General features: G+C 62.6%; 2 protein-coding genes across 2 annotated transcripts; both read right to left on the bottom strand.

The window, feature by feature from the left end:
• Window positions 1–5,431: 5,431 nt before the first annotated feature.
• On the bottom strand, window positions 5,432–10,358 carry LOC135329618 (uncharacterized). Its single transcript, XM_064518547.1, has 12 exons — window positions 10,280–10,358; window positions 9,998–10,059; window positions 9,361–9,517; window positions 8,812–9,047; window positions 8,335–8,624; window positions 7,774–7,886; window positions 7,540–7,651; window positions 7,123–7,255; window positions 6,653–6,790; window positions 6,097–6,176; window positions 5,769–5,894; window positions 5,432–5,535 (listed from the first exon to the last, which is right to left on the bottom strand). Exons 1-12 carry the CDS (start codon window positions 10,356–10,358, stop codon window positions 5,445–5,447), a joined length of 1,617 nt encoding a protein of 538 aa, XP_064374617.1. The 3' UTR covers window positions 5,432–5,444.
• Window positions 10,359–15,544: 5,186 nt separating this feature from the next.
• Window positions 15,545–20,472, bottom strand: LOC135329617 (uncharacterized). Its single transcript, XM_064518546.1, has 12 exons — window positions 20,394–20,472; window positions 20,117–20,178; window positions 19,484–19,640; window positions 18,935–19,170; window positions 18,458–18,747; window positions 17,897–18,009; window positions 17,663–17,774; window positions 17,246–17,378; window positions 16,776–16,913; window positions 16,220–16,299; window positions 15,882–16,007; window positions 15,545–15,648 (listed from the first exon to the last, which is right to left on the bottom strand). The coding sequence occupies exons 1-12, from the start codon at window positions 20,470–20,472 to the stop codon at window positions 15,558–15,560; spliced, it is 1,617 nt and encodes a 538-aa protein (XP_064374616.1). The 3' UTR covers window positions 15,545–15,557.
• Window positions 20,473–24,103: the final 3,631 nt, after the last annotated feature.

The raw sequence follows: 24,103 nt of genomic DNA, 5'->3' as shown, positions 1-24,103 counted from the left end.
TTTCCTCCCAGGCCAGCCCAGCCCAGCCCAGCCCAGCCCAGCCCAGGCCAGGCTCTCGTGGCAGCCCCCAGCCGCCTGCAGCCACCCTCACAGCCCCAGCTCCACAGCTCTTTGGACAGCTAAGAGTCTCTGCGGCCCCTGGGGAAGCAGCTCCCCAAGCCCTTACCTTCGGTGGAGAGCTGCAGCAGCGTTGGGAACAAGGAGCTCTGCTCCGGGCTGATGGTCTCGGTCCAGCAGCCCTCCATCTCGCTTGCCCCTTGCCCTTAGCTCGCCTCGGCAGCCAGGGGAAAAGGACGCTCTCGTCGTCTCCTCGCCCCAGGCTCCTGTCCAACGGGCCCCTGCTCCTCTGCCTGACGGCGAGGGGCCCCCAGCGTGGCCCTGCTGCCTGCTGCCCGCTCTGCTTGCTGCGGAGCAGCTCCAAAGAACAGCGGTGAGCAGCACCCAGCCAGCGCCTGGGCCTCGCAGGGAAGTGCGGACACCGCCAGGGACCGGGGAGACCTCTGTGATGCGGCGCGTCCCACTGTGAGCTCAGCCTCACTGTGTCATCTCTGGGTGCTCATTAGGTCACGGGCACAGAGGTGCCCCAGCCAGGGGCCCCGCTGACCCAGACCCCGCCTCGTGGGCTGACTGCACGGCCCTGCCTCGGCCTGACCCTGTCACCACGGAGGTGCCTGGCTGGCCTGGGCTCAGGGCTGCCCCCCTCCCAATCCCGACCTGCCCTTCGCCCTCACCGGGGGCAGGTGGGACGCGCCCTGGAGGACCAGGCCCCTGCCCTGACGGCCCTGGCATCTCCCCTGGCTCCCCGGCCCCCAGGCAGCCCCTGGCTCACGCTGAGCCCTGACACACGCAGCGTTGTTCATGGCTGGGGCCGTGCGGCACACACGTCTTGCCCGCAGGATAACCTCAGGCGGTTCATCCGAACAGAGGAGGCTGTAGGCAGCACCCATTTGGCACCTGGCCCCAATGCCACCAGTGTGTCCTTGTCCTTTTCTTGCCGTGAAGCAGCGTGTTTTCGTGTAAATGGCCTTTTGCTCTACAGCAGAAATGAGGAACAGAGTTTCTCCGATTTCCTTCGACCTAGAGACTGCAATGGCAGTGCAAGTCAGCACAGAGGCGTTCAGCACAGCGTGCTGCGCCCTGACTAGACGTCAAGCCCATGCGGACCAGCGCAAGCTTCCCAGCATCCAAATGCCTCAACCAGCACCAAGAGATGGCAGACAAGTTCTGTTGGGCCCCTACGGGGGCCTTGGCATACCTATGCCGGCCCAGCAACAGCCGCCCCTCGGGGCTCCCTCCCTTTTCTCAAACTGACCCCGTGCCTGCTGACGCATCCCCACCAGAAAAAGGGGGCTGCTGCTCAGCTGGTGGCTGTGCGCTCCACTTCTGCAGGGAGAGGAAGCACAGAGGTGGAGTTCTTGTGGGGCTCAAGCAGCCGTGCCACGGCCAGCGCAGGGAGCCCGGTGTGCTTGGCTGCACACATGCTGGGGCCTGTGTGACACAAGACACGCTCTGCCTGTTGTGCTTGGGCTCTTGTCATCGCTTCCCCTGCGCTTCTGCTCCCCTCAGCCGCCAGGGGAAGGCCTCACCTCTTTGCTAAGACAGCTTCATGGCTCTGCGCCCTCAGCAGGCCATCTCAGGCCTCCAGAAACTTCCGTCCTTCCCTGGTCTCCACCCTTGGTTACTTCCCGCCATTGCCCCGCCGCCCCCGGGAGCTTGGTGGACTGCGGGAAGCATGAGGAGCTTCCTCTTGCCTCTGCTGCTGTGTACAGTCGCAGGGGAGCAGGAGGGATTGTGGCAGAGGAGATTTTCTTCCTGGAGGAGTGCTGCTACGCATGAGACTGTCAAGGAGGGCACGATGAAACACAGGGTGTTTTAGGTCTTGGTTTTGAGCCTAATACAGAAAAAGGCCAGGGTTTCAGCCGTGTTCCTCCAGCGTATGCCCCGATAAATGTCTGCCTCCTCTGGGCAGCTGACCCTGTCCAAAACGGAGAAGGAACCCAGCCGCAGAGGCACAGCATCTTGTGGGTAGCCTGTTGCTGGCTGTTGCTGTGATTTGTGTCCTAGGACTAAGGGGGACGGGGGAGGGAGGGGTGTGGGGGAGGGAGATGCAGGTGTTGCCTTCACCTCTCCTTTCAGCCCTCAGCAACAGGAAGAGCCCACCTGAGCGCAGTCTCTGCGTCTCCTCTTGCAGCAGGAGAAGCCTGGTCTCCTTGCCCTGATGGGCATCTCTGCCCCTCTGTGGCATCGCCAGCTGGTTCCTGAGGCTGTGCCCGCAGGGGCGCCTGGCCAGAGGAGGGAGGAGGAGGCCGGGGGCGGGGGTGGGAACAACCCCCAGGAGCCGCCAAGCGGAAGGGGCCCGTTTTGGCTTGGGAGGGCAGGGGAAGGGACCTGCGTTATGGTCTGGCACGCCAGCTCCTGCCTCCGAAGCATGCAGCCCTGAGGGCGATGGCTCCCATTCCGTGGCCCCAGAGAGAGAAAGGTGCCCCCATGCCGCCCCTGCAAGGTCCTCCCATGGCGTGCCGGACACCTTTCCTTCTCTCCTCCGGAAAAGAAGCTTTTGACGCTTCCACAGTTCACACAGCTAAGAAGACCAGCACCCTGTTTGTCACCAAGAAACAAAACAGGACAGTTTTCCTGTCCCCTCCTAAAAGGGAATAATTCTCTCCAAGGACCTCTGGCTTGCCTTCAGGATCCCTGCTGCCCCGCTCCGCCCCATAGGGGCCCCCTGGCTCACGGAAGTCTGGGACCACCCCTGCACCCAGCCTGCCTCCTCTTGCTAGTCTCTGCGTGCTCGCAGGCGGCCTGCTGTGGAAGGAAACGCCATTCGGCCTTGAGGAGCGTCAGTCAGAGATGTGGCTTTCCAGATCACTGTGAAGGGAAGGACTTGTTCACTTCTCAGCGTTGCTCTCTCAGCCTTCCGAGCTCCTTCCCTGGTGCTGCGAGCCCTAGGTCTGCACCCTGGGCTCGCTGCCTTTTCTCTCCTGTACGCCTAGCCCAAGTCTGCTGAACATGCCCGGGGCACGGCTTCAAATTACAGCAGTATTTCTTGAGAGAGCTCACCTGAAGCTGAGAGCCGCTGTGGAGCTGAGGCCTGATGGAGGCTGCCCTGGGATGTGGCCGTGCCCCCACAGCCCCTCCTCCTGCTCTGGGCATGAGCATCCGGGATGGTCCCCACGGAGAGCCGTGGGGTTTAGTGGTGGTGGGCTGGGTTTCCCTCCGCCTGCCCTGAGCCCTGTGTGGGTTGCTCTGAGCCCCCAGGAGAATCCCTCTTCTCTAGGGCCTCACACCAAGGCCTTTGCAGACTTCTGTTCCAAAACATGGCCCGGCCCAGCCCGCCCTCCCCAGGAGCCCCGTGGCCCTGTGTGGGCTCAGGCAGTGGACTGAGGGGGCCGGGGGCATCTGGGCTGGGCCGCGAGTGAGGGTTGTGGTGTTTGGGGTGTTTCTGGATTTGGGGAAGGCTGCGGGGTTTTGGGGTGGGGTGGGGATTGCCTGCAAGGGGTTTGGGAGCAGGGCACGCGGGCGGAGCCCAGCTTGTTCTCCCCAGCCACAGCCTGGCTGCAGCACCAAGGGGCCCAGCAGCAGCCTTTGGTCTCCACGTCAAGAGCCCACATTTGCAGCAGGACTCGTGGGCTCAGCCAAGCCAGCGGCTGGGTGCAGCCCCCTGCTCCCCACTTCTGGAGCATACCCGGCCCCCTTCCAGAGGTCCCCAGCCCCCCAAGCCTTTCCCTCTCCTCCCCCATAGCCAGCTCAAAGGCTGGGCACGTGTCACCCCGCCAGGGCAGAGCGAGGAGGAGGAAGGGCAGCTTGGTGCAGACCAGCAGCTTAGCAGCACCAACTACGGCATTCTCCTCCGGACTGGGGAGAGCCGGGAGTCGGAGCCCCGGGAATTGCCCTGGGCCCGGGGGGTGGTGTCGGGCTCCGCTCCTGTCCTCTACAGCTCCCTCCCTCACAGCGATGGCCAAGCAGCAGCCCAGCCCCTTCAGTCGCACAGCAAATAGTTTTCTATGAAGAACAGCAGAGCTCTCATCATGACATTGATAGAGAAGGGATGGAATCCGTGCTCTTCAACTGCACCATCAAGAAGAGAGCAAGACAGGGTTCAAACTGAAGAGGGCAGAGCAGGGAAGATGTCTTGCCCGCACTGTGCTCTTCCGTAACTGGGAAGCATCTTGTTTGGAGCAGCGGAAGTTGCCACCAGGAAAGAGCTGCCAGACTGCCGCGGGATTCCCTCCCAGGAGTGCCAGCTTTGCTCTTAGCTACACAAGGCGGATTGGTTTCCGCTGCACAGGCACGCGCTTTCCCTGCGGGAACCTGCCTGGCTTTGCTCAAGAGCGTGAGCCTGACAGCGAGCCGAGCTCAGAGAGGCGGCCTGGCCCTGGGCGGGGGCTTTGGTTTTGCCCTTTGCAGGAGGTAAGAGAAGGGAGAAGCCTAGGCTGCGCGGCAAGAGAGGAGTCCTAACAGCGCAAGGTGTCAGGCCAAGGCAGCCCTGAGGCTGGCGAAGCGAGGCAGGAATCCAAGGTCTCAAGGCGAGGCCCAGAGGTGCTTTGGGCAGGGGCACAGTGTGGCCCAACAGTCCCCTCGCAGCCCTTGCTGGGACGGTTGAGCGAGGGTTGTGCAAAAGCTGCAGGATTCTGTTCCAAAAGTCATGGCCAGTGCCTCCCCACGAGGGCACGAGAGCCCTGCCCTGCTGAGCTCATGGGTGGGGCTCAAGAGGAGCACATCTATTCCGTGAGGGCCAGAGGAATTCCTGTGGGATCCCGCATAGGGTCTTTAATGGAGGGTCTCTTCCTGTCATTGCTTGTGCAGAGAAAGCCCTTGCAAGGCAGAGGCTGGGGACTGCGGCTGTGACCAGGCACCAGCTGTCTTCACTTTGCAGTCCCAAGTGGAGTTGAGCCCCTGGGAAGGCTCCCTTGCCCTTTGCTGACAGGTCTGTTGCTGGGAGCAAGCTGGTGGAGGGAGTGGTGGGAGTGCTGGGGGGAGCTCTGGCATTCCCGTGTGGTGCCTTGGCCCCGGTGGTGCCAGGGTCTGGCTGGGGGTCTGCCCAGCCTCGGGGTCTGTTCAGCCACCACGCTGAGGGAGCAGGCTGCGGCCCATGCCAAGGAGTGGCTGCCGTCCCCCAGGGCCTGCCTGGAGGAGAGGTACCAGTGCTTTGGACCGGGACATGGTGACCCAAAGACTTGGAGCTCCCGGAAGAGCTTGGCAGGATACGGGCGGCTGAGTCACACACACTGTCCCCCCAAAACCTTTCCCTCGCCTCCTCTCTGGCGTGGCAGTCCCCAAGTCACCTGCTAGGGCATGGCCGGGGTGAGAGCTGCCCGGCAGAGGGGCTGCCCCACTCTCCTGGCTCCCGCCTGACCCTTTCCGTCCCCTCTGGAGCTGCCCTGCTGCCCCTTGCACTTTCACAGCCCACCAAGGAAAGGCTCACAGCAGCTCGGAAAGGCCCTTTATTTCCACGCATAAAAGCCATCTTGGTGGTAACTGCCCGGCACACGGTCCTGCTGCTCTCTCTTCTGGAGGTGGCGCATCACCAAAGCGCTGCGGGGTTCAGGAAGAGGATGTTGTGCCACTGGAGACGTTGCTGGAAATGTCATGGTGCACCCCCACCCCCCACCCCCTTGGAGTGGGCGGGATGTGTGAGGCCAGGCCAGGCTCCAAGGCTGCTTCTGTGCTTCTCCAGGCGGGGCTGGAGAAGACCCTCTTTCCCCAGGGCCATGGCAGGAAGGGCATTGCGGAAAGGGGGGAACGCGCCTGGGTTGCCAGGTATTTACCGGCGCCGCTCCTCCTCCACCATCAGCCTCCGTTGGTTTCGTTCCACCCTTTCCTTCCACCTGTCCCGAAGAACTTTGTAGGAAGTCAGAAGCTGCACGTTCTGCTTTGCTTGCGCGGACGCTTGCCTGCAATAGGAGTGGCAAAGTCCCGCTCCCGCTCTCCCGGGAGCCTTCCGGCCCCCCCAGCCCCTGCAAACCCACGTCGGCAGAAAGCCGGGGCTGTCGTAGGTTGTGTCCTGGAGCTGAGGGATTTGGGGTCCTGGCACCTGCAGGGGGGGTCAGAGCCCCTCGCCTGCACCAGGCCCTGGCTCTGAGCTTGCGCGCCCACCGTTGGGGGGGCCTCCCCGGCATGTCAGTGTCTGGGCGACGACGCTGCTCGAGGGCGTATTGCAGCTCCACTAGTGTGATCTGTTTTGCAAGGAGAAGAAGAAGAAATGGTTTCAGCATGGAGGGGTGAATGGGCGAGACAGCACTGGGCTGCAGGGGAGGCACCTAGTCCTTGTAGAGCCAGACTCAGGCTACACAAGGAGCTGATACAATGGGCTACCAGAGCGGAGCCCCTGCGGCTCTGCCGCCGGCACGTCTGGGGCCAAGGGGCTCAAGGCAGCTGCCCCCGAGAGCTGGTTTCTGGCTCGAAGGCAGGCACCGCAGGCAGAGGTTGCCCAGTGGGGAGGCATCCCCCGCCAGCTGCCCTCGCTGCAGCGCCTGGCTCCTTCTGGGCCCGCTTCTGGCTGCAGACGTCTCCCTCCTCAGAAGGGGTGGGCCAGCTTGGGCGCAGCTCCTCGGAGGCAGCCGTCCGCCTGGGCCCTGGCTGCCTGCAAGGCTCCGCCGCCCTGGACGTGGGAAAGGCCCTTTTGCAGAGGGCCCTCAAAGGCATCCCGTACCTGGGCCTGACGCCGGGCCTCTTTCTCCAGTGCGGCCTGCTGTTCCTCCCACGATGCTTGGTGCTGCCTCTGCTCCTCTTTCAAGAGGGAGACGTGGGCAGCTCTTCCAAACCTCTGCGTGGGAGGGCAGGCTGCATCCTGCGGGGCCGCGGAAAGGCAAGAGTATTAGTCTTGTCTGTCTGGGCAGGGATTCTGGGCAGGGGCGTGTTGGCGCTGGCTTTCCACCCGCTCTCCCGCCCCTTGTCTTGAGCCTCGCCACCGTCACTCTTTTGCGGGATTTTCGGCAGAAGGCAGGCTGAAAAAGCTGTTGTACAAGCAGTGCCTAACTACGCCCAAAAGTAGCACCCAAAGAGGCCACCGACGGCTCCAGTGGCTACGTGCTGAGGGCCCTTTCCGGAGGGAGTCTCATAGGCCGGGGCTTTCCTACGAGTGGGTGAGATGCCAGGATTACCCAGAGCCCCATGACGCACCTGTGCTGCACCCCTGGGAGTGGCGCCGGCACGGCCACGCCGAGGTCCGGCGGGAGGGTGCGGGAGGTATTGCACGCCAACCTGCTTCCCCGGGGAGGTGCCCGGGATGGGGGCCGTCTGGTTCACAGGGGTCCTGAGGAGACACCACAGGGCGCGTTAGCACAAGGGCAGGAGGTGTTTGCTAAGAAGGATTTGCCTTCAGCTCCCCAAAAGGGCGTGACATGACCCTGGAGGAAAACAAGGGCAACGTGAGGCTCTCCCGCAAACTGGCGCATGCTTGGCATCCAGCAAGCAGGCAGCCTTTGCTGGACATGTGTCAGGAGGCCTTTTGAGTCCCTGGGGCCGGCGTGTCCAAAGGGGACGTCTCCCCTGCGCAGGTCCCAGTGTGCCCCTCAGCCCTTCCGCCAAGGCTCTCACCTGGCAGCAGGCTTGCTCTCCATGCCTTGCTGCCTCGCGCCTTCCCCCCACTTTGGCAGCACGGGGAGAGAAAGCTCCTCGCGGTGCGGCAGGAGCTTGCCAGGACGCCTCTCTGGAAGGAGGAAACAAGGAAGCTCTTGAGAGCAGCCGCTTGCGGAGTGCATTTTTACCTGGCTGCTGTCACCCAGCGTGGGACAGGGACCCAGCCGGGTCAGGAGGCATCTCTTCCCTGACCTTTGCTGCTCCTGACGGCCCCAAGCTCTTCTTCCAGCTCCTGCTCCTTCTCCTGTGGGCAGCCGGCGGGGGCAGCCTGGGCCTCCACGCTGCCTTGCACAGCAAGCTGAAACCTGGAAACCAAAAGACAAGCCAGCTTTGAAGGAAGGGCATTGTCTCCCCTTTGCAGCTTGCGGACACGGATCCTCCTCACTGCTGCCAGAGTCCTTCTTGCATCCCCCCTCCTCTGTGTCCGTGCACAGCTCTTTGGGAGCTGGTTTTTGGCACTCTCCCCCAAAAGACAGAAGGCGTAGCCTAAATGCCTCTCTGTGTGCAGTCCCTGCTCTCTGATGGGAAGGAGGGCAGGCTGGGCATGAGAAACGCAGTCACGGTTCCCGCTCACTCCAGGCAAAGACACGTGTGAGAAGCCCAAAGTGAGCTTTAGTGAAGCGGGAACCAGTCACTGTGTGAGTTATTCCCAACTCCATGCTGAGTGTCAAGCCCTGGCGGTGCACGGTGCCGAGCAGCAGCCGGGAAGCCGCCTGCTCGGTTAGCCAAGGGCTGCAAAGGAAAGGCACTCACCTCGGGAACACATGCAGAGGGCTAGGCCGGGTCCCCAGGGCAGCAGGTGTGCCGGAGATGGAGAGATCTATCGTAGGCAGTCTCTGCAATGTAACACAGACCCATTGGGAGGCTTCCAAGGCAGCTCTCGCCTTGCTGCTGAAGGCAGCAGAGCATTCTCCTGCCACAAGAGGAGGCCGCCTCTCCAAAGCCTCCTCTAAGCTCTCTGCCGAGAACATTAGCCCCTCATGCCGGTGCGGAGAAGCTGCACAGCAAAGAACAGAGCTCGGCTGATAACACTGCCAGGCTTTCTGTAGGGGCAAGGGGCAAGAAACTCAGGAGGCGCTCGCTCTCTTTGCTCCTGGAGAAGGCTGTGGGGGCAAGCACTGGGGAAGGCGTTTCAGTAGGCTGCCACGTCCCGGCTGGCCAACACACATCAGGTCGCTCGTCCTTCCATAGGATTCCCAAAGAAATCGCAGGGAAAGCGGAGCAACTTACACTGCAGGGGTCCGCCAGCCACCGGGTGCAGCGGGCATAAAAGCTCATGTGCACTTTGTCTTCCTGGCAAGTCAGAACGCCGACGTCCCTGAAGGCAAAGGCGACCTTCTCTTTGTTGCGCACGTGCGCAGAGAACAAGCGGATGGTCTCTTGCACGCAGTCTTCCACCACGCGCCTCGAGAAGGAGGTGGCCAGGGACAGCTGCCGGTACTTCAGCGGCTTGATCTTCACGTTGTCTACACGGGAGAGGAACAACACCACTGCCACAGCAGGCCAACTTTCCATTGTTGGGCCATCAAGAGAGGCGAGTGGCACGGAGGCAGTTGTTAGGGCAGTTCAAAAAGAGAGAGAGAGCCTGACTGTGTGCAAGCACTATTCTGTAGTACAAATGCCTAGAGAAAAGGTCCTTCTCGGAAAGAGCTCTCTGCGGGGCGATGGAGCTGGACATCGCTACTTCTGCCTGCCCCTCCCAAAGAGCAGGGAGCAGCCACCCCCTGCCCCACAGGTGATGTGGCAAGGGGAAGCAGAGGGTGGCCGCTGCCAACTCACCAGGCAGAGTCACTTTGGGATGCTGGAGCCTCTGCAGCCAGACCATGTCCATTTCCAGCTGGAACACAGGCCTTCGAACTGTCAGCATGTCGTCTTTGCCAGGGCGCAGTGGCTCTCGGACCGTGCAGAAGGTGCCGAGCCCCGCTAGCAGCACACCCTGCACACAGCAAAGACACAAAGGCCCACGAGGAAGGCTTTTGGCGAGGGAAAAAGTGCTGTTTGTCGGAGCGTGGGAACGCTGCTCTGTGCCCTCTCTGCTGCTGACGTGCAAGGGGCACTTGGGGAAGGCTTTAGAGAAGAGCCACGTTCTCCGCATTGTCCCTCACCCTCCTTGAGAGGTTCACTAACGTCCCTCAGCTAGAGAAGATCCCCGGGGTTTCCAGCAGCCCTGGCACAGAGCCCTGTCTCTCTGCGCGGTCTTTAGTGGGGGGCCGCAGGGGAGCGGGGAGCCCTGGGACGTGCCAGATGCTGTCTCACACTAGAGCTGCACGGGGTTTCTCTCCCGGCTGGCCAAAAAGCTGCTGTGCAGCAGGCGGGCCAGGTGTGGTGTGCAGCTGTGGGGCTGGGGGAAGGAAGGCTTGCTCCCGGGCACCCAGGGCTCCCTGGACAGCCAAAACCCTCCAGGACACCAGCCCACCTTGTCCTGCATCAGCTCTTCCAGGATGTAATTGGACACGGCGTCCCAAATAGCAATAATCTCTGGAAAGCAAGGGAAACACATGTCAGGCCCAGCCCTCTGGGACAGGGCACCCCTTTCCTCCCAGGCCAGCCCAGCCCAGCCCAGCCCAGCCCAGCCCAGGCCAGGCTCTCGTGGCAGCCCCCAGCCGCCTGCAGCCACCCTCACAGCCCCAGCTCCACAGCTCTTTGGACAGCTAAGAGTCTCTGCGGCCCCTGGGGAAGCAGCTCCCCAAGCCCTTACCTTCGGTGGAGAGCTGCAGCAGCGCTGGGAACAAGGAGCTCTGCTCCGGGCTGATGGCCTCGGTCCAGCAGCCCTCCATCTCGCTTGCCCCTTGCCCTTAGCTCGCCTCGGCAGCCAGGGGAAAAGGACGCTCTCGTCGTCTCCTCGCCCCAGGCTCCTGTCCAATGGGCCCCTGCTCCTCTGCCTGATGGCGAGGGGCCCCCAGCGTGGCCCTGCTGCCTGCTGCCCGCTCTGCTTGCTGCGGAGCAGCTCCAAAGAACAGCGGTGAGCAGCACCCAGCCAGCACCTGGGCCTCGCAGGGAAGTGCGGACACCGCCAGGGACCAGGGAGACCTCTGTGATGCGGCGCGTCCCACTGTGAGCTCAGCCTCACTGTGTCATCTCTGGGGGCTCATTAGGTCACGGGCACAGAGGTGCCCCAGCCAGGGGCCCCGCTGACCCAGACCCCGCCTCGTGGGCTGACTGCACGGCCCTGCCTCGGCCTGACCCTGTCACCACGGAGGTGCCTGGCTGGCCTGGGCTCAGGGCTGCCCCCCTCCCAATCCCGACCTGCCCTTCGCCCTCACCGGGGGCAGGTGGGACGCGCCCTGGAGGACCAGGCCCCTGCCCTGACGGCCCTGGCATCTCCCCTGGCTCCCCGGCCCCCAGGCAGCCCCTGGCTCACGCTGAGCCCTGACACACGCAGCGTTGTTCATGGCTGGGGCCGTGCGGCACACACGTCTTGCCCGCAGGATAACCTCAGGCGGTTCATCCGAACAGAGGTGGCTGTAGGCAGCACCCATTTGGCACCTGGCCCCGATGCCCCCAGTGTGTCCTTGTCCTTTTCTTGCCGTGAAGCAGCGTGTTTTCGTGTAAATGGCCTTTTGCTCTACAGCAGAAATGAGGAACAGAGTTTCTCCGATTTCCTTCGACCTAGAGACTGCAATGGCAGTGTAAGTCAGCACAGAGGCGTTCAGCACAGCGTGCCGCGCCCTGACTAGACGTCAAGCCCATGCGGACCAGCGCAAGCTTCCCAGCATCCAAATGCCTCAACCAGCACCAAGAGATGGCAGACAAGTTCTGTTGGGCCCCTACGGGGGCCTTGGCATACCTATGCCGGCCCAGCAACAGCCGCCCCTCGGGGCTCCCTCCCTTTTCTCAAACTGACCCCGTGCCTGCTGACGCATCCCCACCAGAAAAAGGGGGCTGCTGCTCAGCTGGTGGCTGTGCGCTCCACTTCTGTAGGGAGAGGAAGCACAGAGGTGGAGTTCTTGTGGGGCTCAAGCAGCCGTGCCACGGCCAGCGCAGGGAGCCCGGTGTGCTTGGCTGCACACATGCTGGGGCCTGTGTGACACAAGACACGCTCTGCCTGTTGTGCTTGGGCTCTTGTCATCGCTTCCCCTGCGCTTCTGCTCCCCTCAGCCGCCAGGGGAAGGCCTCACCTCTTTGCTAAGACAGCTTCATGGCTCTGCGCCCTCAGCGGGCCATCTCAGGCCTCCAGAAACTTCCGTCCTTCCCTGGTCTCCACCCTTGGTTACTTCCCGCCATTGCCCCGCCGCCCCCGGGAGCTTGGTGGACTGCGGGAAGCATGAGGAGCTTCCTCTTGCCTCTGCTGCTGTGTACAGTCGCAGGGGAGCAGGAGGGATTGTGGCAGAGGAGATTTTCTTCCTGGAGGAGTGCTGCTACGCATGAGACTGTCAAGGAGGGCACGATGAAACACAGGGTGTTTTAGGTCTTGGTTTTGAGCCTAATACAGAAAAAGGCCAGGGTTTCAGCCGTGTTCCTCCAGCGTATGCCCCGATAAATGTCTGCCTCCTCTGGGCAGCTGACCCTGTCCAAAACGGAGAAGGAACCCAGCCGCAGAGGCACAGCATCTTGTGGGTAGCCTGTTGCTGGCTGTTGCTGTGATTTGTGTCCTAGGACTAAGGGGGACGGGGGAGGGAGGGGTGTGGGGGAGGGAGATGCAGGTGTTGCCTTCACCTCTCCTTTCAGCCCTCAGCAACAGGAAGAGCCCACCTGAGCGCAGTCTCTGCGTCTCCTCTTGCAGCAGGAGAAGCCTGGTCTCCTTGCCCTGATGGGCATCTCTGCCCCTCTGTGGCATCGCCAGCTGGTTCCTGAGGCTGTGCCCGCAGGGGCGCCTGGCCAGAGGAGGGAGGAGGAGGCCGGGGGCGGGGGTGGGAACAACCCCCAGGAGCCGCCAAGCGGAAGGGGCCCGTTTTGGCTTGGGAGGGCAGGGGAAGGGACCTGCGTTATGGTCTGGCACGCCAGCTCCTGCCTCCGAAGCATGCAGCCCTGAGGGCGATGGCTCCCATTCCGTGGCCCCAGAGAGAGAAAGGTGCCCCCATGCCGCCCCTGCAAGGTCCTCCCATGGCGTGCCAGACACCTTTCCTTCTCTCCTCCGGAAAAGAAGCTTTTGACGCTTCCACAGTTCACACAGCTAAGAAGACCAGCACCCTGTTTGTCACCAAGAAACAAAACAGGACAGTTTTCCTGTCCCCTCCTAAAAGGGAATAATTCTCTCCAAGGACCTCTGGCTTGCCTTCAGGATCCCTGCTGCCCCGCTCCGCCCCATAGGGGCCCCCTGGCTCACGGAAGTCTGGGACCACCCCTGCACCCAGCCTGCCTCCTCTTGCTAGTCTCTGCGTGCTCGCAGGCGGCCTGCTGTGGAAGGAAACGCCATTCGGCCTTGAGGAGCGTCAGTCAGAGATGTGGCTTTCCAGATCACTGTGAAGGGAAGGACTTGTTCACTTCTCAGCGTTGCTCTCTCAGCCTTCCGAGCTCCTTCCCTGGTGCTGCGAGCCCTAGGTCTGCACCCTGGGCTCGCTGCCTTTTCTCTCCTGTACGCCTAGCCCAAGTCTGCTGAACATGCCCGGGGCACGGCTTCAAATTACAGCAGTATTTCTTGAGAGAGCTCACCTGAAGCTGAGAGCCGCTGTGGAGCTGAGGCCTGATGGAGGCTGCCCTGGGATGTGGCCGTGCCCCCACAGCCCCTCCTCCTGCTCTGGGCATGAGCATCCGGGATGGTCCCCACGGAGAGCCGTGGGGTTTAGTGGTGGTGGGCTGGGTTTCCCTCCGCCTGCCCTGAGCCCTGTGTGGGTTGCTCTGAGCCCCCAGGAGAATCCCTCTTCTCTAGGGCCTCACACCAAGGCCTTTGCAGACTTCTGTTCCAAAACATGGCCCGGCCCAGCCCGCCCTCCCCAGGAGCCCCGTGGCCCTGTGTGGGCTCAGGCAGTGGACTGAGGGGGCCGGGGGCATCTGGGCTGGGCCGCGAGTGAGGGTTGTGGTGTTTGGGGTGTTTCTGGATTTGGGGAAGGCTGCGGGGTTTTGGGGTGGGGTGGGGATTGCCTGCAAGGGGTTTGGGAGCAGGGCACGCGGGCGGAGCCCAGCTTGTTCTCCCCAGCCACAGCCTGGCTGCAGCACCAAGGGGCCCAGCAGCAGCCTTTGGTCTCCACGTCAAGAGCCCACATTTGCAGCAGGACTCGTGGGCTCAGCCAAGCCAGCGGCTGGGTGCAGCCCCCTGCTCCCCACTTCTGGAGCATACCCGGCCCCCTTCCAGAGGTCCCCAGCCCCCCAAGCCTTTCCCTCTCCTCCCCCATAGCCAGCTCAAAGGCTGGGCACGTGTCACCCCGCCAGGGCAGAGCGAGGAGGAGGAAGGGCAGCTTGGTGCAGACCAGCAGCTTAGCAGCACCAACTACGGCATTCTCCTCCGGACTGGGGAGAGCCGGGAGTCGGAGCCCCGGGAATTGCCCTGGGCCCGGGGGGTGGTGTCGGGCTCCGCTCCTGTCCTCTACAGCTCCCTCCCTCACAGCGATGGCCAAGCAGCAGCCCAGCCCCTTCAGTCGCACAGCAAATAGTTTTCTATGAAGAACAGCAGAGCTCTCATCATGACATTGATAGAGAAGGGATGGAATCCGTGCTCTTCAACTGCACCATCAAGAAGAGAGCAAGACAGGGTTCAAACTGAAGAGGGCAGAGCAGGGAAGATGTCTTGCCCGCACTGTGCTCTTCCGTAACTGGGAAGCATCTTGTTTGGAGCAGCGGAAGTTGCCACCAGGAAAGAGCTGCCAGACTGCCGCGGGATTCCCTCCCAGGAGTGCCAGCTTTGCTCTTAGCTACACAAGGCGGATTGGTTTCCGCTGCACAGGCACGCGCTTTCCCTGCGGGAACCTGCCTGGCTTTGCTCAAGAGCGTGAGCCTGACAGCGAGCCGAGCTCAGAGAGGCGGCCTGGCCCTGGGCGGGGGCTTTGGTTTTGCCCTTTGCAGGAGGTAAGAGAAGGGAGAAGCCTAGGCTGCGCGGCAAGAGAGGAGTCCTAACAGCGCAAGGTGTCAGGCCAAGGCAGCCCTGAGGCTAGCGAGGCGAGGCAGGAATCCAAGGTCTCAAGGCGAGGCCCAGAGGTGCTTTGGGCAGGGGCACAGTGTGGCCCAACAGTCCCCTCGCAGCCCTTGCTGGGACGGTTGAGCGAGGGTTGTGCAAAAGCTGCGGGATTCTGTTCCAAAAGTCATGGCCAGTGCCTCCCCACGAGGGCACGAGAGCCCTGCCCTGCTGAGCTCATGGGTGGGGCTCAAGAGGAGCACATCTATTCCGTGAGGGCCAGAGGAATTCCTGTGGGATCCCGCATAGGGTCTTTAATGGAGGGTCTCTTCCTGTCATTGCTTGTGCAGAGAAAGCCCTTGCAAGGCAGAGGCTGGGGACTGCGGCTGTGACCAGGCACCAGCTGTCTTCACTTTGCAGTCCCAAGTGGAGTTGAGCCCCTGGGAAGGCTCCCTTGCCCTTTGCTGACAGGTCTGTTGCTGGGAGCAAGCTGGTGGAGGGAGTGGTGGGAGTGCTGGGGGGAGCTCTGGCATTCCCGTGTGGTGCCTTGGCCCCGGTGGTGCCAGGGTCTGGCTGGGGGTCTGCCCAGCCTCGGGGTCTGTTCAGCCGCCACGCTGAGGGAGCAGGCTGCGGCCCATGCCAAGGAGTGGCTGCTGTCCCCCAGGGCCTGCCTGGAGGAGAGGTACCAGTGCTTTGGACCGGGACATGGTGACCCAAAGACTTGGAGCTCCCGGAAGAGCTTGGCAGGATACGGGCGGCTGAGTCACACACACTGTCCCCCCAAAACCTTTCCCTCGCCTCCTCTCTGGCGTGGCAGTCCCCAAGTCACCTGCTAGGGCATGGCCGGGGTGAGAGCTGCCCGGCAGAGGGGCTGCCCCACTCTCCTGGCTCCCGCCTGACCCTTTCCGTCCCCTCTGGAGCTGCCCTGCTGCCCCTTGCACTTTCACAGCCCACCAAGGAAAGGCTCACAGCAGCTCGGAAAGGCCCTTTATTTCCACGCATAAAAGCCATCTTGGTGGTAACTGCCCGGCACACGGTCCTGCTGCTCTCTCTTCTGGAGGTGGCGCATCACCAAAGCGCTGCGGGGTTCAGGAAGAGGATGTTGTGCCACTGGAGACGTTGCTGGAAATGTCATGGTGCACCCCCACCCCCCACCCCCTTGGAGTGGGCGGGATGTGTGAGGCCAGGCCAGGCTCCAAGGCTGCTTCTGTGCTTCTCCAGGCGGGGCTGGAGAAGACCCTCTTTCCCCAGGGCCATGGCAGGAAGGGCATTGCGGAAAGGGGGGAACGCGCCTGGGTTGCCAGGTATTTACCGGCGCCGCTCCTCCTCCACCATCAGCCTCCGTTGGTTTCGTTCCACCCTTTCCTTCCACCTGTCCCGAAGAACTTTGTAGGAAGTCAGAAGCTGCATGTTCTGCTTTGCTTGCGCGGACGCTTGCCTGCAATAGGAGTGGCAAAGTCCCGCTCCCGCTCTCCCGGGAGCCTTCCGGCCCCCCCAGCCCCTGCAAACCCACGTCGGCAGAAAGCCGGGGCTGTCGTAGGTTGTGTCCTGGAGCTGAGGGATTTGGGGTCCTGGCACCTGCAGGGGGGGTCAGAGCCCCTCGCCTGCACCAGGCCCTGGCTCTGAGCTTGCGCGCCCACGCACGCTTACCGTTGGGGGGGCCTCCCCGGCATGTCAGTGTCTGGGCGACGACGCTGCTCGAGGGCGTATTGCAGCTCCACTAGTGTGATCTGTTTTGCAAGGAGAAGAAGAAGAAATGGTTTCAGCATGGAGGGGTGAATGGGCGAGACAGCACTGGGCTGCAGGGGAGGCACCTAGTCCTTGTAGAGCCAGACTCAGGCTACACAAGGAGCTGATACAATGGGCTACCAGAGCGGAGCCCCTGCGGCTCTGCCGCCGGCACGTCTGGGGCCAAGGGGCTCAAGGCAGCTGCCCCCGAGAGCTGGTTTCTGGCTCGAAGGCAGGCACCGCAGGCAGAGGTTGCCCAGTGGGGAGGCATCCCCCGCCAGCTGCCCTCGCTGCAGCGCCTGGCTCCTTCTGGGCCCGCTTCTGGCTGCAGCCGTCTCCCTCCTCGGAAGGGGTGGGCCAGCTTGGGCGCAGCTCCTCGGAGGCAGCCGTCCGCCTGGGCCCTGGCTGCCTGCAAGGCTCCGCCGCCCTGGACGTGGGAAAGGCTCTTTTGCAGAGGGCCCTCAAAGGCATCCCGTACCTGGGCCTGACGCCGGGCCTCTTTCTCCAGTGCGGCCTGCTGTTCCTCCCACGATGCTTGGTGCTGCCTCTGCTCCTCTTTCAAGAGGGAGACGTGGGCAGCTCTTCCAAACCTCTGCGTGGGAGGGCAGGCTGCATCCTGCGGGGCCGCGGAAAGGCAAGAGTATTAGTCTTGTCTGTCTGGGCAGGGATTCTGGGCAGGGGCGTGTTGGCGCTGGCTTTCCACCCGCTCTCCCGCCCCTTGTCTTGAGCCTCGCCACCGTCACTCTTTTGCGGGATTTTCGGCAGAAGGCAGGCTGAAAAAGCTGTTGTACAAGCAGTGCCTAACTACGCCCAAAAGTAGCACCCAAAGAGGCCACCGACGGCTCCAGTGGCTACGTGCTGAGGGCCCTTTCCGGAGGGAGTCTCATAGGCCGGGGCTTTCCTACGAGTGGGTGAGATGCCAGGATTACCCAGAGCCCCATCACGCACCTGTGCTGCACCCCTGGGAGTGGCGCCGGCACGGCCACGCTGAGGTCCGGCGGGAGGGTGCGGGAGGTATTGCACGCCAACCTGCTTCCCCGGGGAGGTGCCCGGTATGGGGGCCGTCTGGTTCACAAGGGTCCTGAGGAGACACCACAGGGCGCGTTAGCACAAGGGCAGGAGGTGTTTGCTAAGAAGGATTTGCCTTCAGCTCCCCAAAAGGGCGTGACATGACCCTGGAGGAAAACAAGGGCAACGTGAGGCTCTCCCGCAAACTGGCGCATGCTTGGCATCCAGCAAGCAGGCAGCCTTTGCTGGACATGTGTCAGGAGGCCTTTTGAGTCCCTGGGGCCGGCGTGTCCAAAGGGGACGTCTCCCCTGCGCAGGTCCCAGTGTGCCCCTCAGCCCTTCCGCCAAGGCTCTCACCTGGCAGCAGGCTTGCTCTCCATGCCTTGCTGCCTCGCGCCTTCCCCCCACTTTGGCAGCACGGGGAGAGAAAGCTCCTCGCGGTGCGGCAGGAGCTTGCCAGGACGCCTCTCTGGAAGGAGGAAACAAGGAAGCTCTTGAGAGCAGCCGCTTGCGGAGTGCATTTTTACCTGGCTGCTGTCACCCAGCGTGGGACAGGGACCCAGCCGGGTCAGGAGGCATCTCTTCCCTGACCTTTGCTGCTCCTGACGGCCCCAAGCTCTTCTTCCAGCTCCTGCTCCTTCTCCTGTGGGCAGCCGGCGGGGGCAGCCTGGGCCTCTACGCTGCCTTGCACAGCGAGCTGAAACCTGGAAACCAAAAGACAAGCCAGCTTTGAAGGAAGGGCATTGTCTCCCCTTTGCAGCTTGCGGACACGGATCCTCCTCACTGCTGCCGGAGTCCTTCTTGCATCCCCCCTCCTCTGTGTCCGTGCACAGCTCTTTGGGAGCTGGTTTTTGGCACTCTCCCCCAAAAGACAGAAGGCGTAGCCTAAATGCCTCTCTGTGTGCAGTCCCTGCTCTCTGATGGGAAGGAGGGCAGGCTGGGCATGAGAAACGCAGTCACGGTTCCCGCTCACTCCAGGCAAAGACACGTGTGAGAAGCCCAAAGTGAGCTTTAGTGAAGCGGGAACCAGTCACTGTGTGAGTTATTCCCAACTCCATGCTGAGTGTCAAGCCCTGGCGGTGCACGGTGCCGAGCAGCAGCCGGGAAGCCGCCTGCTCGGTTAGCCAAGGGCTGCAAAGGAAAGGCACTCACCTCGGGAACACATGCAGAGGGCTAGGCCGGGTCCCCAGGGCAGCAGGTGTGCCGGAGATGGAGAGATCTATCGTAGGCAGTCTCTGCAATGTAACACAGACCCATTGGGAGGCTTCCAAGGCAGCTCTCGCCTTGCTGCTGAAGGCAGCAGAGCATTCTCCTGCCACAAGAGGAGGCCGCCTCTCCAAAGCCTCCTCTAAGCTCTCTGCCGAGAACATTAGCCCCTCATGCCGGTGCGGAGAAGCTGCACAGCAAAGAACAGAGCTCGGCTGATAACACTGCCAGGCTTTCTGTAGGGGCAAGGGGCAAGAAACTCAGGAGGCGCTCGCTCTCTTTGCTCCTGGAGAAGGCTGTGGGGGCAAGCACTGGGGAAGGCGTTTCAGTAGGCTGCCACGTCCCGGCTGGCCAACACACATCAGGTCGCTCGTCCTTCCATAGGATTCCCAAAGAAATCGCAGGGAAAGCGGAGCAACTTACACTGCAGGGGTCCGCCAGCCACCGGGTGCAGCGGGCATAAAAGCTCATGTGCACTTTGTCTTCCTGGCAAGTCAGAACGCCGACGTCCCTGAAGGCAAAGGCGACCTTCTCTTTGTTGCGCACGTGCGCAGAGAACAAGCGGATGGTCTCTTGCACGCAGTCTTCCACCACGCGCCTCGAGAAGGAGGTGGCCAGGGACAGCTGCCGGTACTTCAGCGGCTTGATCTTCACGTTGTCTACACGGGAGAGGAACAACACCACTGCCACAGCAGGCCAACTTTCCATTGTTGGGCCATCAAGAGAGGCGAGTGGCACGGAGGCAGTTGTTAGGGCAGTTCAAAAAGAGAGAGAGAGCCTGACTGTGTGCAAGCACTATTCTGTAGTACAAACGCCTAGAGAAAAGGTCCTTCTCGGAAAGAGCTCTCTGCGGGGCGATGGAGCTGGACATCGCTACTTCTGCCTGCCCCTCCCAAAGAGCAGGGAGCAGCCACCCCCTGCCCCACAGGTGATGTGGCAAGGGGAAGCAGAGGGTGGCCGCTGCCAACTCACCAGGCAGAGTCACTTTGGGACGCTGGAGCCTCTGCAGCCAGACCATGTCCATTTCCAGCTGGAACACAGGCCTTCGAACTGTCAGCACGTCGTCTTTGCCAGGGCGCAGTGGCTCCCGGACCGTGCAGAAGGTGCCGAGCCCCGCTAGCAGCACACCCTGCACACAGCAAAGACACAAAGGCCCACGAGGAAGGCTTTTGGCGAGGGAAAAAGTGCTGTTTGTCGGAGCGTGGGAACGCTGCTCTGTGCCCTCTCTGCTGCTGACGTGCAAGGGGCACTTGGGGAAGGCTTTAGAGAAGAGCCACGTTCTCCGCATTGTCCCTCACCCTCCTTGAGAGGTTCACTAACGTCCCTCAGCTAGAGAAGATCCCCGGGGTTTCCAGCAGCCCTGGCACAGAGCCCTGTCTCTCTGCGCGGTCTTTAGTGGGGGGCCGCAGGGGAGCGGGGAGCCCTGGGACGTGCCAGATGCTGTCTCACACTAGAGCTGCACGGGGTTTCTCTCCCGGCTGGCCAAAAAGCTGCTGTGCAGCAGGCGGGCCAGGTGTGGTGTGCAGCTGTGGGGCTGGGGGAAGGCTTGCTCCCGGGCACCCAGGGCTCCCTGGACAGCCAAAACCCTCCAGGACACCAGCCCACCTTGTCCTGCATCAGCTCTTCCAGGATGTAATTGGACACGGCGTCCCAAATAGCAATAATCTCTGGAAAGCAAGGGAAACACATGTCAGGCCCAGCCCTCTGGGACAGGGCACCCCTTTCCTCCCAGCCCAGCCCAGCCCAGCCCAGCCCAGCCCAGGCCAGGCTCTCGTGGCAGCCCCCAGCCGCCTGCAGCCACCCTCACAGCCCCAGCTCCACAGCTCTTTGGACAGCTAAGAGTCTCTGCGGCCCCTGGGGAAGCAGCTCCCCAAGCCCTTACCTTCGGTGGAGAGCTGCAGCAGCGTTGGGAACAAGGAGCTCTGCTCCAGGCTGATGGTCTCGGTCCAGCAGCCCTCCATCTCGCTTGCCCCTTGCCCTTAGCTCGACTCGGCAGCCAGGGGAAAAGGACGTTCTCGTCGTCTCCTCGCCCCAGGCTCCTGTCCAACGGGCCCCTGCTCCTCTGCCTGACGGCGAGGGGCCCCCAGCGTGGCCCTGCTGCCTGCTGCCCGCTCTGCTTGCTGCGGAGCAGCTCCAAAGAACAGCGGTGAGCAGCACCCAGCCAGCGCCTGGGCCTCGCAGGGAAGTGCGGACACCGCCAGGGACCAGGGAGACCTCTGTGATGCGGCGCGTCCCACTGTGAGCTCAGCCTCACTGTGTCATCTCTGGGGGCTCATTAGGTCACGGGCACAGAGGTGCCCCAGCCAGGGGCCCCGCTGACCCAGACCCCGCCTCGTGGGCTGACTGCACGGCCCTGCCTCGGCCTGACCCTGTCACCACGGAGGTGCCTGGCTGGCCTGGGCTCAGGGCTGCCCCCCTCCCAATCCCGACCTGCCCTTCGCCCTCACCGGGGGCAGGTGGGACGCGCCCTGGAGGACCAGGCCCCTGCCCTGACGGCCCTGGCGTCTCCCCTGGCTCCCCGGCCCCCAGGCAGCCCCTGGCTCACGCTGAGCCCTGACACACGCAGCGTTGTTCATGGCTGGGGCTGTGCGGCACACACGTCTTGCCCGCAGGATAACCTCAGGCGGTTCATCCGAACAGAGGAGGCTGTAGGCAGCACCCATTTGGCACCTGGCCCCGATGCCACCAGTGTGTCCTTGTCCTTTTCTTGCCGTGAAGCAGCGTGTTTTCGTGTAAATGGCCTTCTGCTCTACAGCAGAAATGAGGAACAGAGTTTCTCCGATTTCCTTCGACCTAGAGACTGCAATGGCAGTGCAAGTCAGCACAGAGGCGTTCAGCACAGCGTGCCGCGCCCTGACTAGACGTCAAGCCCATGCGGACCAGCGCAAGCTTCCCAGCATCCAAATGCCTCAACCAGCACCAAGAGATGGCAGACAAGTTCTGTTGGGCCCCTACGGGGGCCTTGGCATACCTATGCCGGCCCAGCAACAGCCGCCCCTCGGGGCTCCCTCCCTTTTCTCAAACTGACCCCGTGCCTGCTGACGCATCCCCACCAGAAAAAGGGGGCTGCTGCTCAGCTGGTGGCTGTGCGCTCCACTTCTGCAGGGAGAGGAAGCACAGAGGTGGAGTTCTTGTGGGGCTCAAGCAGCCGTGCCACGGCCAGCGCAGGGAGCCCGGTGTGCTTGGCTGCACACATGCTGGGGCCTGTGTGACACAAGACACGCTCTGCCTGTTGTGCTTGGGCTCTTGTCATCGCTTCCCCTGCGCTTCTGCTCCCCTCAGCCGCCAGGGGAAGGCCTCACCTCTTTGCTAAGACAGCTTCATGGCTCTGCGCCCTCAGCGGGCCATCTCAGGCCTCCAGAAACTTCCGTCCTTCCCTGGTCTCCACCCTTGGTTACTTCCCGCCATTGCCCCGCCGCCCCCGGGAGCTTGGTGGACTGCGGGAAGCATGAGGAGCTTCCTCTTGCCTCTGCTGCTGTGTACAGTCGCAGGGGAGCAGGAGGGATTGTGGCAGAGGAGATTTTCTTCCTGGAGGAGTGCTGCTACGCATGAGACTGTCAAGGAGGGCACGATGAAACACAGGGTGTTTTAGGTCTTGGTTTTGAGCCTAATACAGAAAAAGGCCAGGGTTTCAGCCGTGTTCCTCCAGCGTATGCCCCGATAAATGTCTGCCTCCTCTGGGCAGCTGACCCTGTCCAAAACGGAGAAGGAACCCAGCCGCAGAGGCACAGCATCTTGTGGGTAGCCTGTTGCTGGCTGTTGCTGTGATTTGTGTCCTAGGACTAAGGGGGACGGGGGAGGGAGGGGTGTGGGGGAGGGAGATGCAGGTGTTGCCTTCACCTCTCCTTTCAGCCCTCAGCAACAGGAAGAGCCCACCTGAGCGCAGTCTCTGTGTCTCCTCTTGCAGCAGGAGAAGCCTGGTCTCCTTGCCCTGATGGGCATCTCTGCCCCTCTGTGGCATCGCCAGCTGGTTCCTGAGGCTGTGCCCGCAGGGGCGCCTGGCCAGAGGAGGGAGGAGGAGGCCGGGGGCGGGGGTGGGAACAACCCCCAGGAGCCGCCAAGCGGAAGGGGCCCGTTTTGGCTTGGGAGGGCAGGGGAAGGGACCTGCGTTATGGTCTGGCACGCCAGCTCCTGCCTCCGAAGCATGCAGCCCTGAGGGCGATGGCTCCCATTCCGTGGCCCCAGAGAGAGAAAGGTGCCCCCATGCCGCCCCTGCAAGGTCCTCCCATGGCGTGCCAGACACCTTTCCTTCTCTCCTCCGGAAAAGAAGCTTTTGACGCTTCCACAGTTCACACAGCTAAGAAGACCAGCACCCTGTTTGTCACCAAGAAACAAAACAGGACAGTTTTCCTGTCCCCTCCTAAAAGGGAATAATTCTCTCCAAGGACCTCTGGCTTGCCTTCAGGATCCCTGCTGCCCCGCTCTGCCCCATAGGGGCCCCCTGGCTCACAGAAGTCTGGGACCACCCCTGCACCCAGCCTGCCTCCTCTTGCTAGTCTCTGTGTGCTCGCAGGCGGCCTGCTGTGGAAGGAAACGCCATTCGGCCTTGAGGAGCGTCAGTCAGAGATGTGGCTTTCCAGATCACTGTGAAGGGAAGGACTTGTTCACTTCTCAGCGTTGCTCTCTCAGCCTTCCGAGCTCCTTCCCTGGTGCTGCGAGCCCTAGGTCTGCACCCTGGGCTCGCTGCCTTTTCTCTCCTGTACGCCTAGCCCAAGTCTGCTGAACATGCCCGGGGCACGGCTTCAAATTACAGCAGTATTTCTTGAGAGAGCTCACCTGAAGCTGAGAGCCGCTGTGGAGCTGAGGCCTGATGGAGGCTGCCCTGGGATGTGGCCGTGCCCCCACAGCCCCTCCTCCTGCTCTGGGCCTGAGCACCCGGGATGGTCCCCACGGAGAGCCGTGGGGTTTAGTGGTGGTGGGCTGGGTTTCCCTCCGCCTGCCCTGAGCCCTGTGTGGGTTGCTCTGAGCCCCCAGGAGAATCCCTCTTCTCTAGGGCCTCACACCAAGGCCTTTGCAGACTTCTGTTCCAAAACATGGCCCGGCCCAGCCCGCCCTCCCCAGGAGCCCCGTGGCCCTGTGTGGGCTCAGGCAGTGGACTGAGGGGGCCGGGGGCATCTGGGCTGGGCCGCAAGTGAGGGTTGTGGTGTTTGGGGTGTTTCTGGATTTGGGGAAGGCTGCGGGGTTTGGGGGGGGGGGTGGGGATTGCCTGCAAGGGGTTTGGGAGCAGGGCACGCGGGCGGAGCCCAGCTTGTTCTCCCCAGCCACAGCCTGGCTGCAGCACCAAGGGGCCCAGCAGCAGCCTTTGGTCTCCACGTCAAGAGCCCACATTTGCAGCAGGACTCGTGGGCTCAGCCAAGCCAGCGGCTGGGTGCAGCCCCCTGCTCCCCACTTCTGGAGCATACCCGGCCCCCTTCCAGAGGTCCCCAGCCCCCCAAGCCTTTCCCTCTCCTCCCCCATAGCCAGCTCAAAGGCTGGGCACGTGTCACCCCGCCAGGGCAGAGCGAGGAGGAGGAAGGGCAGCTTGGTGCAGACCAGCAGCATAGCAGCACCAACTACGGCATTCTCCTCCGGACTGGGGAGAGCCGGGAGTCG

The sequence above is a fragment of the Dromaius novaehollandiae genome, chromosome 12 (assembly GCF_036370855.1).
Source record: "Dromaius novaehollandiae isolate bDroNov1 chromosome 12, bDroNov1.hap1, whole genome shotgun sequence".
Taxonomy (NCBI): Eukaryota; Metazoa; Chordata; class Aves; order Casuariiformes; family Dromaiidae; genus Dromaius; species Dromaius novaehollandiae.
This window is presented reverse-complemented; position numbering and strand designations above follow the sequence as displayed.

Bases quoted from the DNA above. Each gene is read 5' to 3' on its own strand.
- LOC135329617 (XM_064518546.1), bottom strand. From the start codon at position 20,472: ATGGAGGGCTGCTGGACCGAGACCATCAGCCTGGAGCAGAGCTCCTTG. The intron at 20,179-20,393 runs GTAAGGGCTTGG...CTTGCTTTCCAG, and splicing joins GCTGCAGCTCTCCACCGAAG to AGATTATTGCTATTTGGGAC. The intron at 15,649-15,881 runs GTAAATACCTGG...TGAACCCCGCAG, and splicing joins GTGGAGGAGGAGCGGCGCCG to CGCTTTGGTGATGCGCCACC.
- LOC135329618 (XM_064518547.1), bottom strand. From the start codon at position 10,358: ATGGAGGGCTGCTGGACCGAGGCCATCAGCCCGGAGCAGAGCTCCTTG. The intron at 9,518-9,997 runs GTGGGCTGGTGT...TGCTGTGTGCAG, and splicing joins AAGAGCTGATGCAGGACAAG to GGTGTGCTGCTAGCGGGGCT. The intron at 5,536-5,768 runs GTAAATACCTGG...TGAACCCCGCAG, and splicing joins GTGGAGGAGGAGCGGCGCCG to CGCTTTGGTGATGCGCCACC.